The 14,222-nt window shown below is 40.8% G+C and overlaps 1 protein-coding gene across 4 annotated transcripts in view; it reads left to right on the top strand.

Moving 5' to 3' along the window:
• The window catches only part of RB195_010297 (uncharacterized protein), a gene marked incomplete at both ends in the record, with an annotated part of 46,594 nt that overhangs the window by 7,001 nt on the left and 25,371 nt on the right, over positions 1 to 14,222 (top strand). For 3 of the 4 annotated variants that reach the window (XM_064191232.1, XM_064191230.1, XM_064191229.1), the window contains 11 exons: positions 1,936 to 1,997; positions 3,035 to 3,124; positions 3,208 to 3,310; positions 6,561 to 6,724; positions 6,897 to 7,220; positions 7,282 to 7,339; positions 7,453 to 7,612; positions 11,467 to 11,661; positions 11,748 to 11,810; positions 11,864 to 11,936; positions 12,496 to 12,613. In XM_064191232.1, the coding sequence (XP_064048811.1) occupies positions 1,936 to 1,997; positions 3,035 to 3,124; positions 3,208 to 3,310; positions 6,561 to 6,724; positions 6,897 to 7,220; positions 7,282 to 7,339; positions 7,453 to 7,612; positions 11,467 to 11,661; positions 11,748 to 11,810; positions 11,864 to 11,936; positions 12,496 to 12,613 (1,410 nt within the window). Of the gene's footprint in view, positions 1 to 1,935; positions 1,998 to 3,034; positions 3,143 to 3,207; positions 3,311 to 6,560; positions 6,725 to 6,896; positions 7,221 to 7,281; positions 7,340 to 7,452; positions 7,613 to 11,466; positions 11,662 to 11,747; positions 11,811 to 11,863; positions 11,937 to 12,495; positions 12,614 to 14,222 lie in introns of all 4 variants that reach the window. The other variant, XM_064191231.1, reaches the window with a different exon arrangement.

Below are 14,222 nucleotides of genomic sequence, written 5' to 3'. Positions count from 1 at the left end.
CTATATGCTAGGAATGCGTTTGCAAACTTTAAATGATTCTGAATTGAAGTGAAAGCATTGGCGCATCCCAAACAGCTTGATTAACAATGACACTTTATCTATTGCCTTTACCAGCCGTCTGAGAACATGCACAATCCCTCACAGATATTAGGCATCCATGCAGATGTATCTTACGGATACGATGACGTTAGATTTCCGCTCTAATCTTGACTTTCTAAATGTGGAGGTAGTGCGTTATCGGAACGATGCAGAGGCACCTACAAATTTCCTAGTGGAGACAAGTATTAAAAAGGATAAAGTCACTGGCGTCTCAATCCACTCGGGATGCGTCAACGCATCTTACTGGAATTCGTAATCGTTGAGGTTTTGGAACGCGTGTTGGCCCATACAGTGACTTGCAGGGGGCAGCCGATGATCAAGTCAGTGCTTTTATCCTCCCAGACAAATCTGGTACCAACTTATCGACCCCGGAAGGATGAAAGGCTTGGTTTGCACCAGGGCGGTTTCGAACCATCGACGGTGTGGCTACAACGGACCTCTAACCGACTGCTCCACACCCGCCCCGTATTAATCAACAGATATAACCTTTCAAACGCGCCAATATGACAGTATTGTTCGACAACTGCATACAGAGGACCTAACAAGAGCTCTGCAGAACGGGGTATATGAAGGAATTTCTCACACCGAGCTTGAATTCCTCTTAGCATAACTGAATAAGTGGCGAACCTGTACACTCCAGAAACTTCATAGTTGATAATCTACCAAGGCCAGTTATGGAATGCCATCTGTGAGAACGAATGTAACAGAGACTTAGTGACAGCAAACAAACGAGATAATGTTTAAATATAACTCCTAAGATCACAAATAACGATATATAATGCCAGTCTAATGCCTTCCAGAAGTGCTGCGATGTCCCTCAACGGCTATGACTGCTACTGTACCACGTCAAAGAGCCACTGTGCAGTACATCAAGAAACAACAGCAGTGGATTTCCTCGAAATAAGTCCCATCGTATGTCCACAATCCTGAGCTACACCCCTACCCCTATCTATTTGCAGATCTCAACATCCTGATGCATTCCTTTAAATGTGATCTGAGGTGTGAAAGGCTTACAAACAGCTGTTTTTGCTTACAACTAAAAGGACATAAAAGGTACATCATAATCTGAGGTAGTCTAGTGAAGTTTAACCGAATGCATTCATAGTGCATGAAGCAATAAGGGTGACTGTGGGACAGACAGTAAATTGAAGGCGGCACACCGCAAATCTGACGTGGTGAGGGGGTGCGTGGGAAAATCTAGAATTAGGGTTGTAGATTGCGGGATCAGGACTGGTTTCCCTCATCTTTCACTGATTGTCGTAAGAAACTGCGTGGAAGATGACGCTTTTAAGACGATCCCAGTTGCAACGCGCCGCATTCAGGAACGATCGGTCAAAGATCAATAAGATAGAGATGAACGGAACCACCCCTGATCCCGCAATCTATAATTTCATCTCTAGGCTTCCTGGCGGATTGCCTCACAACGTCAGATTCGTGATATGCTGCTTTTAAAGGCAGCGTATCAAGAAATTGACGTAGTACGGAGACCCCAGGGAAACTGTAGAGTACGAGTTGTGGATTGCTGAAAGCAGCGTGGCTCCGCTCGACTCTCCCTAATCGTAAAAAAAAACGACATCGAAGATGGTGTTTTTTTTTCTTACGAAATCATTTGCCATTACGACCACTTTTTTGGGTGGGCTTTACCTCTTTTCCCTCTACAATCCCTTTCTTACAAGCGAAAGGAGCTTTGGAGAGCTTGTAGCGCTCTGTGGAAAGAGTTCGGTGCACAGGTCAAGCGTACGTTGAGATTTTCCCAAAACACGCAGCGCGTCACCCGAATGATGCTTTGTTCCAGATATGCATAAGTAGTCTTCGTCTTGACGATTTTTTTTTCAGTGAAATTTTCTATCCAGAAGTGGATGTAGGCGCTAATGAAACAGCCACCGTCGTCGAAACAAGTGAGTGTCCTTCTTGAAGAGACTCTTTTTTTCGTTAATTTCATTGGCTGGACAATCCTGGAAGACTAGTGTGCTCTCGAACACCGAACATTGCGATGCAGATTCTTATTATGAAGACGAATAACTGTATTTGCAAATTGATATAGTCCGGTCAAAACGACATTAATCACAAGTGTGGTTGCGGTGCATTTGCGTACGCGCTCGAAACGGCGCTGTGGAGGCAGCAGTTGGAATCTAGGTGGGACAGTCACAAACTGCAGCGATGGATGGTGCTGGAAAAGGTTCCGAAACGCTTCTAACCGCTACGCTCCCTCACATCAGCCTCGACAGAAGCCGCGTGCGCAATTGGACCGTGCCTCATGTCGTTTTGGCCTTACTATACTTTGTTAAACGTTAGATTTGCTGCTTGTTATAGCTTTTTTGACTATGTAGTTCTGTGGCACTCACGCAGATAATTTCATATACTTTGCAGAATCTAAGAAGTAAATATCTGCAGAGTACTTTCCCTGGTCCTTGTAGGAAACTAATAGAATAGATTCCTTGGTTTTACTTCTTGCAAATTTTAGATAAATTATATAATAAGGTTATAAGTGGATAATACGTCTAATAATAATATGTCGTCGTGCTTGTTTCGTATTTGTTCACGGGATTTCTTGTTCCAATTTTAGTGGGTTGTTGAAAAATATTAGAACGAGTGCACAAAGTAAGCACATGAGGGATGGAAAGATCGTTCAAAAGAGATTTGTCTGCTCGCAGCGGGGGTGTCATGACGTATCTACTCAAACAGAGTCCTACTATGTCGAGCGCACAAACAGAATCCTTCCCAGAAATAAGAATAAGGAATAGGAAGAGAGGTGTGAAAGCACTGCCTAAGATACACGCAGCTTTTCTTTATTTAGAGCGCTTATGCGCAAACACTGCCGCTCTCAAGAACGCTGTATTGGGGACATAACATTTGCCTTGTTCTTGCTGTGAATTTGAAATTATCGTCACTTTTTGAGAAGAGGTTCCGACTATGCTAAACCTCACCTATTCAGAACTGTGTGACGCTGACAATCCGGCGTCTTCCAAACCTGCACTCTGTGTAAATGCGGAACTCTCTCAGCGAGAAACCACAAGTTTACGACGTAACGAATTTGACAACAGCTAGTTTTGAGTGCACTTGTTTGTAGGGCTACTTTATTTGTGTTATGAAGATTTGCCTTTTTAGACAAATCCTTACAAAGTCCTTCCTGTGTTCAAGAAACAGCGCACAATGTTTCTGCCGAAGTGAACATAATTGTGAATTCACGAGAGAACGATCGAGAACTGGGGTGAGTTTACCTGTCTTTTTAAAACGGTGAAGTTGACAACTGTATACAAGGTCAAGCGTGCATTGGGATTTTTTCAAAAAGGACTGTAAGAGGGAATGGGAGCAAGAGAAGTAAAGAAACAAGGGGGAAAAATCGTGGCGGTATGCTGTCCAACAATCTCCATGTCCTCTCTTCTTGAAACCTCGACATTTGATAGTGTATTAATATTTTCTTGTTTTGCCAACGAGGTTTAGGTGAAACTTTTTATTGGCCTGACGTTTCGACAAACTCGTCTTTTTCAAAAGCCTGAAAATGGCTCGAGGTCTTTGATACCATGCATATCCCATCAAACTCCTCTCTCTTCGCCAATCCTCGATATTGTTCCAAGTACACCACGCAAGACCTTAAAAGGAAAACAACTGACCAATTTCACCGATTAGCGGGTTTGGTAAACCACCGCGTTCTTAAAGATTGCCACCAAGGCGAATGAGATCTACGCGTTGTGCAGTATTCTTAAGTACTGGTGTCTGGATAATGTTAAGGAACTGCATGTGGGGCAATCTTATAGCTCACAGAGTGTTACGAACGGCAAGAAGTCATTGGTAATTGATAAGCACTCATTTTTGTTATTCATGGACGGATTCCTGACGGAAACAAAGAAGAAGTAAAGAAACATATTCGATAATTGCTTTTTGAATGAAACCGTGCAATATTTGAATAAATGATTGAGGAAGACTCGAAACCTGTACAGCAAAAATAATTTTGCCAGGAAGAGAGCAAGCCAAAAAATTAAAAGATCTTGCTTTTTGCTTTGCGAGTTGCTTATCCCCGCTATCGTAGTCGCACAAGGAAAAGTGCGGAAATTTGGATTTTTAGCTTGCGCGTCGAAATTTGAGTGGCTTTAAACAGTGTCCAATGGCTCAGGTCATACCTTGCAAAAACTCGCTCAGTTTGAAATATGTTCAAACGAAGGGTTTTTCCTGATCTTGTTAAGAATCTCGTTTTATTTTCTTCACATTTCTTTTCGTTTTCTCAAAAGTTAATTGACGAAAGATATTGGAATTTGTTAGAATTTCTAACGTTTCCTTGGTGAATTTCGAAAAAAAATCCAGAAAAAACTAAAAATAAAAATAAATAAATCATAAAAATGGTAGTTCAAGTATTTTACAGCTCAAACCTTATTCTATAAAACGAGCACTTAGATTTGCCCTTCTAGGTTTCTATTTTATAACAATTGTGTTTTGTGTGGGCAATTGGAAATTGTTTGAAGCCACACAAGTTACAAATGTTTATTAAAACCTACCAAAATCCGCGCCAGTCTCGCACTCATTAACAATCAGCGTCATTGTTTATCGCTAAAATCGCTTCAAATTGTGCGTAAATTTATTTTTATTCATCTGTATTCATTTGGCCTATAGTTCGTTATTATCTTTGATTTTAATGAAGTCATTGGTTTTTTTTTACATTTTTTTGAGGTCTTATTCGATATATTTGGTTTTTAATTGCTACATAAGCGGGTATGCTAGAGGGAATGAAAGGAGGAAGGAAAGTGGAGGGGTGGGGTCGTTTTTATGAGAATTGTGTTCCAACTACACGATTGATATTAGCTATGAGTGCTACATTCCTGCATAACCCTATTTTCAATGGATTCTAAATGTAGCCAATTTGGCGAGCACGATTGAGCTGCAGTTTTCTATATTTGGTATCTGCTCCCGACTCTTTCTCTCCTATCACAATCGAAGATGCATCACTTTCTTTTGGTTTGACATATTCGCCTCATTACATATTTACCATCTGCTTGCAGATACGCTCTAAATCTGAGATGTCTATACATTAATACAGAAATAATGAACTGAAGATCAGCTTAGTGCCATTCTCCACAAACCTTCAGGAGTGCTTATTTCCTCTTACGTTACGATCTAAAAAATTTTTTACATGTAATGTCTGTTTTTTCGCTGTTAGGGCAGTGTTGCCTCCCGCAAAATGGTTGTCAGATTCATAATTGAAGTAGAGCCAGTGTTTAACTGAATTCAAATATAGAGAGAATTACTGATTCGTCGAAGAAGGTTTTTCTTTCTTTTTTTCTTCGCAAACCGAAAATCAGTCGTGTTACAGTTGGCAGCCGCGACGGTTGATAGTTCGAAACCGCCCTAGAGCCAACCAAGCCTTTCATCTCTCCGGCATCGATCAGTAGACATCAGACGCGCATCCAAAAGACTTTAATCAACGCAGTGCACTTTACCCTCCATCATGTAGAGTCCATGTCACGACTGTCGCCTCGAGAAGGTCACAAAGAGAATTCCACTAGAAGGCGCTCATACTTGCGATAGTTGCCGCATGAAAACTTCAATGCAAAAAGAACTTGAAAGTTTAGAAAATTCTAAGCGTGAATAAAGCGTGTGTAGTGGTGGTGGTCAGTGTTCTGTTATGTGTATATGTGTGTATGTGTGTAGCGTTGATCACTGCGCTTAGAATGCTCCCACCTTTTTGACTTTCAGGGTCGTTTGAGGTTTAGGAACGCACATGGTGCAGCCCTACAATGACTTCAGAGGAGGATGAAGAGTGCGAGCAGGACAGGGGAGGGTGGTGTGCTAAGTCAGTGTTCTTATTCTCCCATACAAGTCGGATACCAGTTTATCGCCCGGAGAGATGAAAGATTCCTAGCTGCTATTAGAGCTGTTTCGAACCATCGATCGTGCATTTACAGTCGGACTTCTTAACGACTGTGTTGCACACGCCCATAGACCGCATACAGGTTCATAAATCATTCTAGTCCGAAACATTGGCATCCCAGGGGAATGGTTAATGCCTAGCTTTTTAACCTTTGTCTTTTAGCTTGAAGATGGTAAAAAGACAAAAAGTAGTCAAGGGATAGTAATTCGCAAGAATTTAATACTTAGACTGCTTTCGAGTGTAGAGGGTACCTGGGGTGTTGTAGTTGTCTAAGGCACTGCGCCATGCAGAGAGTGTAAAGTTCGATCCCTGACGGGGTGTGGAATGTATAATGCTAGCAAATTTTCGTGGTGTCTAGAAAAACAGTGCGTGGAATTCAGGGTAAGGAAAAAAATGTGTAACTAATTAGGAACCTTCAATAAACAGGTGGCTTAAGACACTTTCTTTCTTTTTAGGATAGTTAAAAGAGTAATTTACAGTCCGCTGCCCACAGCTATGGCGAATGGTGACTAATTATTGTAGGAAGTGCATCTTTTTTTTCCGAGAGATTTTTAGTTACAACTGCTAATTTCCGGGAATGACAGTAACATTATTACAGAAAATCTGGTGCTTCATGGGAGCATGAAGCGAACCCAAATTATGTTAATACGTCGTTTGAAGTTTCCCAGGATATAAGCCAACAGAGTCAAGGAAAGAACTACTATGCTGTGAACCTTCTGACTTCGAGCAATGCAACAACTAGCGCGTTTTGTGGCGAAATTGGTAATGTATCTTCATTTCAATCTTGATGTCCATTCTATTTTTGTAAATTCTTCATCGAGTTCAAAGCACTTCTATAATGCCATGTCGTTTTGCAAACTCTTATAGGAGAAGTTTCTCATAAGTGAATGTGTCTTTTCTGAGCGAATGAGTAGATGGTATGGCTTTCATTTAGATGAGCGACCACTGATTTGTGTGGGGAAGAGTGAAGCGCCAGCTACGTCGGATTATACAGCAGCCACCGGCGTACAATTCGCGCTTCCTTTTGTGCAGAAAACTGGAGTTATTCCAACAAATGCGACCTACCTTTTTCAACAACCTCAGTTCAACTACACACACACTCCCACTTCGACGGCCTCTTATCCTGTGATATCTTCTAGTCAGTCACCACGGGATATGTTGCCATCCTATATTAGCGGTGGACTCACTCTTACTCGACCGCTAAACTTTTCGTGTCAGCGTTATGACGTCAATTCAAACATCATTCCTCATCAGATAGGTCATTGCTTGTGTTTTCAGCGTTAGAAAGTAGAACTTTTTAAGGAATCTTTGTTGTTTAGGGCTTCATCGGCGACCAGAAGAATATTTGAACCTAGCGGCAGTACCTGGTCCGTCAAGGTGTTGTCCGAAACTTCTTTTTTTTATCGTTGCATTGCGATGGCAGCACTTATTTTTCTCATGCTCAATCTCCAACTGTTTCAAATGAAATAACGTGGTAATCATTTTTGCAGCATCTTCGGAACGGTTCAAACATCTGTACCATCGCAGCAATCGTGCGCTCCCTCTCTGGCACCTGACTCATTCTCGGCATATTCATTCTTTAACCAACCACATTATGGTTCTTCTTTGCCACTGCATCCCCAATATCTAGGGGTAGTGAACTCTACTAAGGTCAGTCCTCTTGAAACGGCACCGAATAAAATCGAGATTTTTCTGAAGGAATTTTAATAGTATTTACGATCAAAAGTATCAGAGTTAACGTAGTTTTTGTAACCTTCTACACAAAAAATTCAGCGAATCCACAAATTGTGATTTTAATAAGAAACTACGTCAGAAGCAACCGTGCAATTAAAAGAAAAAATGTGGGTACATGTTGTTTGAGTGATATCTCCAATGCCTTTCTGAGCAAATTCATTCGTAAAAAGAGGTGAAAGTAGGAGATAAGAAAGGATAAAAAAGTCATAAAGTCACTGGCGTATCAATCCACTTGGGATGCGCTAACCCGTTTTACTGGAATTCATAATCGATGAGGCTTTGGAACGCGCCTATACAACAATGACTTGCGGGGGCCAGCCGATGGTCAAGTCAGTGTTTTTATCCTCCCAGACAAATCTGATACCAATTTATCGACTCCGGAGGGATGAAAGGCTTGGTTTGCACTGGGGCGGTTTCAAACAAACAGGAGATAAGAAATGCTGTTAGAAATAAGGAAAAAATTACTTCACGACCTTATTTGTGGTAGATACGAATTCTGAGTTCTTTTATTAAGAACCACTGATGCTCGATACGAAGAAGTGGAACCAGACTTTTGAGAGGGAAAAGAATGCAGCCAGCGGAAGCGGTTGATTACACGCCGCTGAGTCAGCGAATTACGGATTTTTTGCGCCGTTTCTTTTTCATAGACTCAGCTGTGTTCATTTCCAAGAAAAGTGATGAAAGGTGAATCAGCAATTCACGATCCACTTCGGGGAAGATGAAGCACTTCTCGGAAATTTGATTTTTTGTGTCGAAAACGGAGTCTTATTGCAAACTGCAGTTGACCTTATAAGCGAATCTCGTTTTGCTGTACTCTGAGTGGAACAGCTGAGATTTTGTAACGTACTGCAGCAACAAACAGTGAATATTTGAAAGTCTATATCGAAAATTAAAGGTTACAAATAGGAATATAGATGTTGCATTTCCATGGAGGGGTGTTCGAAGTCGAAAGTTTCGTGCTTTCTTATTTGATTTTGATAATCATAAATGTTGTGGCGCGCTACACATAATTACTGGTAGAACTAGAAAATTCCAGAATTTACCATTTTCTTTCTACACTAGAACCTTTTCATTTTTTTGTTGAAACAGACCTGTATAAGAAATTTGCTGAATATTGCCCACCAAAGAATCAAGCCAGCCATAATTGGTTTTTAAAAACCTGAAGTAATGATAGCTCATCTTTGTTTACGATCGAAATTTCCCATAGATCACACTTCCGTTTCCTTCCTCAAAGATTGCAGGAAGGCGGAGAGGATCTGCAAATTACGAGATAATTATAACACCTCCACATTCTTAAAGAGTTACTTGGCTCATTCATTACCGAAGCACTTCTAAGTATTAGACAGATCACTGCTCTCAGAAGGAGACAGTCCGCTCCATAAGATTACAAGAGGAAGTTTAGAAAATCTTCCATTGACCTGTGTTTTACTATATTACCATGAATATTTCGCTCTCTAAGCATTATTTTCCTACATGCCCAGCGTGATAGAGTTGGTAATCTCAGAACGAGTTTGTCTATCCAAAGACGCAGGCTACTATTGGAATACATGAAAGATAAACCAGGTATTCCCACATCGCATCGTATTTCTGCACAGCTATGACTATATGTAAAGCCATATATGTGCAGAAATGTACGACAGAAAACCTATACGTAGGGGTAGCAAAGCAAAGAAACATTGATCTGTTCACCAGCATGTCGAATTTATTGATTAAATCGTAGCTTAGCTCTTACGCAGTAGTTACCAGCTAGGATTTTGGCATATCTGACCAAGGATATGGTAAATCCTTGGTTCGAAAATACAGGGTTCATTAACTAACTTGTACGTCTTCTGCGTTGACCTAACGAAACTGGTTCTTGGAGTTCTCTCTGTTTTTTTTTTTTTTTTTTTTTGAGAGGAAGAAGAGCAAACAGGTGCCGATTTCACGAACTGCTGCGTGTCCAAAACGTTAATGTGCGTTGATAATTGCCCCGCACTGCTTTTGATAGTGCAATTATGACATCATTGCTCTTCTTCCGTTTTGTCATGCTGACGCCCCACCCACAATGAAATATCTTTGCAAATAGGATCGAAAGTGTTTATTTTCGTGCTCTCAATTGTTGGCATGGGTATCTTGGACATAGCACATCAGGAGACAATCTACTGGTCCACAGAATTGTGGGAGGAGATTTAGAAACTCTTCCATTGATCTGTGTCCTACTGCACTTGCTTCCATCCTTTGTTTCCTGAGCAGATTTCCTTGCGTAACTAGCTTATTAGAGTTGGAATCTAACGCTTGTCGGCGAGTAGAAAGCTCTGCACGCATGCATTGTACCTAAACGCAGCAAATAACGATTTTGACTTGGTGTGGAATCCACAGTGAAAGCTCAGAATTTGGGGACCAGATCCCGGAACCTACTGCGGTTCCGTTCATCTCGCCCTACTCGACGAAAAAAAAACGGTGGTTTTAGTTGCAACGCACCGCATCCACAAGCGAGCGATCAAAAGTCAGTAAGTTGTGCTGAAATCAAGAAACAACTGTTTTCTCTTCAGGAAGGCTGAGAGTACTGGGAATAGTAAAGCTAGTAGCATCGAGAACGAACTGCTGCACGGCGATCAACTCTATTTCCCTTCTTTTTGTGTCATGATCAGAGTATTTTCCATGTGACCTACTTTACTTTATTGTAACTTCTATTTACTATTACTTTTTATTTTATTTTCATTGTTGTTATTATTACTTATTTATATCTCATATTTATTTGTTTAGAAGAGTGAAGTTCCCCAGCGGCAGCTCTCACAAATGGATGAGACTCTGGTTTAAAGGCAATGTATCATTTTGCCATGGTGCAGAACCTACAGCGAAAACGTAGAGTTCAGGTAGTAGATTGCGGAACCTAGCGTAGTTCCACTCATCTTTTCCTAATGAAAGACTCCATGGAAGACGCCGTTTTTTTTTACGACGATTTCAACTTGCGCACGTTCCGCACCCACGAGTGAGCGGTCGAAAATTAATTAGGTCTCCTCACCAGCCTATTCCAGTGAAACCAATGATTAGGCTGCTGTGGGAACCAGAACGTGTACCTAAAGGCGCTTTCTAACGTACCTCATAGGAAATTGAGCGGTCCCCGTATTTTTTTTTCACGACGATTAGGGAAAGATGAGCAGAACCACGCTAAGTTCTGCAACTAACCATCACCATCTGCAACTTCTACTACCCAAACTACTCTTTCGCTGTCGGTTCTGCATCACGTCAAAATCGTGATATGCTGCCTTATATGGTGTATATAGATGGCCATTGATGAATTATTTTTGATAGATTGCAGTATTTCCTTTTTACCTTATTTTTTTGCATTTTTTTTTCTCAAGTGCCCTTAGTCATAGTTTAGAATTTAACAAAAAAAGTAGGTTTTTCTTTTACCGCTTTCTTCACAAGTTTAATAAACTTTGTTGCGCCCTATTTGTGTACTAGTAGATTCTCATATTCAAATCTGGCTATTTTTCGCTTATTGCAGCGTTTTTTTTTCCAAGATCGTTTCGGTATAGGCCGCCACCCACGATTGTTTAACTTTCTATTCATGACTGAATTTGAAGTGTTTTGCTGAAAATCGATGATAGTAACAATTTCGTTGCTCACATGAGTACATTGACCTATGGCATTTCGATATCAATATATATCGACACAATAAACAATTTTTAGCAAAAAAAAAAAACAGAGAGTTCACGAGTTGTTATGTGAGGAAGAATCTACTGTTGGTATCATCTTTCTGCTTTCCGTGAACTACATTTTTGCAGACCAGCACACCGATGCTAGGAAGCGACGTACGTGTACTGGAGGAATCAGGCCGATCTCTACAGCAAGAAACAGTGAATGGTGCCGAGAACCAAAATCTGGTTGTAAATGGATTCCAGTTACCTTTTTTCACATCGTACACTCTCGGGGAGGAAATTAAAACTTCTTCAAAAAATCAAGATGGTGAAAGTTCAGGTGTAAGTGTACATCTATCTGTGTTGTGTTCTTTGTTGCTTAGATTATTTTTCTAAAATGTTCTGTCACTCACATCAGAACTGTTCAGGTTGAAGAAATTCCTCAGACATGTAGTCCACCAACTCTGCTACCCTCCGATGCACCTCTCCAGGTGCTCTTTTTTACAACTGAATTTAATTCCTACATTTATTTCACTATTTTTAGGAAGTCGATGATGATGAGATGCAAGTGTGTTCATTAGTTTCTGATGGTTCTCGCAGAAATCCATCTACAAGTGGTAATTTTTTTGTTTGACTCGCTTTGTAATGCGCCCGCTACGTAATTTGTAATTCACTTCTTCCGTTCACACGGGGTCCTCTATTTATTTGCTGTTTTCCTCAAGTCGATTAACTTGGGGATTAGTCAAACAGTAGAGATACTCACTCATTAACTCAGTCGCGCTTTATTTCTTTCTCTTTTGATTCGAGGCCATTAACTTTTGAAGTTCTTTTTTCTTGCGAGAGGAAATGATAACACTGCTAGTTTTCTGTAGCAAACATCAAGTATGTGCGCAACAAAATTCTATTCCATGTGCAATTGTAAAAATCTCTAGAATTTGGAGGATTTTGATTCGGTTCACGTGGCGATCACAATTATGTGCACCAGTTTAATCTCCTTTCTTGTGAGATGTTGCACAAATGACATATTCCTAACTAGAAATTCATGCTTCAGCAGTTGATAGGTATAGTGATTATTGGGAACAGCGCAAAATTAGGGCTTGGATTGTTGAATTTCGGCTGTTCCAATCTTATGGTTTCTTCTGCTCATTTTGCTTGTGTACCTTCTTATGCGTTTAGCTCAAGAAGGTCCACGTTTGTCCTTAGAACCGCTGGTTAGCACGCTAGAGGACTTGGCTGTTTTTACAGCTCCACGTCGGTTAGGAGTGAATCTATCGAAGGAGGCTTACTATAATAAGTGAGTTTTTTTTTTTCTTATTTGGATTATAATTATACAGTGCTTTGGTACTTGTCAAAGGCAAACATCATTATAATTGACAATATACACATAGTTTAATGCTTTCCTATCAATGGTACAAATTTACCTATATCACCTGTTCTCCTATTCGCTTAATGTTTTCATCTGTTTTGATCTCATGCGGAGGTTGCCTCCTCTTTCGAAGGACACAGGCATTGCATTTTTCTTCGAATGACACCATAAGGGAGGGACCGTCGTGTCGGCCTCCTTCTGTTGTCATGGGATGTTCTACCTCGTGGGACCCAGTTGTTCGCAAGTTTAAGTGAAAAATGTCCAGTAGTTATCGTCCAGAACCATCGTGTAAATGCCAACATCCTGTCGAAACATAAGAAAACCATCTGTTGTAATTCTATATTCCTCGCTAAATGCGGTAGTTTCCCTGATCCTCGACAGTTGACGTAAGGTAGAACTCTGGAGATCCACTTTCACTTGTCTAAAACGGTATGCTTCTTACATCTCATTTTGATGGAACGTTGGCCATGAGTGGTATTTTCCCTGTTTACGAGGCTCACACCTTTTGAGACATAAAGCTGAACGCTCCCCCTTGCTTCAACTTGCACTGGAAATCAGAGTAAGGAGATCGGTTATGTTAAAAAGGCTAGGATGTAGTGGGATTTTCTTGTCCGTTGTTTCCTGCTGAGCTTCAGAGTCACTTTGTTCATCATGGTCATTTTTAGACCTATGTATATGTAGGCACAGCGCTCGGTATATATGATTTGTTTAGCGTGATTGAGAAATGAGGAACTATTCCGGCTTTCCTGAACATCCTTTTCATGTCCAGCCGCTGTACTAATCTATTCTTCTATACTGCTATAACATCGAAGCATTTATTGCCTTTTTTCCCAAAAATTGAAGGAGATTGATATGATAAGATTAAATGACGTGCGCGTCATCATCACACTCATAAGGATAATTAGCCTACCTCAAATAGCGTAAACTGTCAGTTCATACTAAGGCGACTGTCTGCACCGGTACCTAGCGTTATCTCACTTCCTCAGCGTCGTGAGACCCTTCTCACTGCGTTCAAACGACAGTACGCTCATCCTACATTCTGGGACCTGCCCCATCCCCTGCTACCACTTTTTGGCTGTCATTAAACTGTTCTTTGACGGCAAGATTTGACGTCTCTGTGGCCCATTCAGATCCATCCCACTCCAACTTTCTGTTTTCTGGTAATAACACAGTAATTCAGCGCCTTGGACCCAACTGAAGCTGCCTTCAGTAGCCAACTAGTGTTCCCAGTACTAAGCGCGTAACCTTCGCCGTGGGACTCCCACCCGACCTCGTTACATCCTACTAGAAATATGTCAGGTTGCGCAGAACTTAACTCAAACACTACAAAAATTAAAGAATTACAAACGAAATTTTGTTGTGTTTTTAATCGACGCACTTGTTTTTCACAAGAACATAAAAACCGGAATCTTTGTACATTTTAACAAAACAAAAGTCTTTTTAAACGCACATGCACACAAGGAACGAAGTGGTAAACACAACAGACATAATCCACGTGGAAAAATTACCAAAGGAACGAAAAATGTGAAGAAATGCC

Source organism: Necator americanus, chromosome III (genome assembly GCF_031761385.1).
Source record: "Necator americanus strain Aroian chromosome III, whole genome shotgun sequence".
Lineage (NCBI taxonomy): Eukaryota > Metazoa > Nematoda > Chromadorea > Rhabditida > Ancylostomatidae > Necator > Necator americanus.
This window is presented reverse-complemented; position numbering and strand designations above follow the sequence as displayed.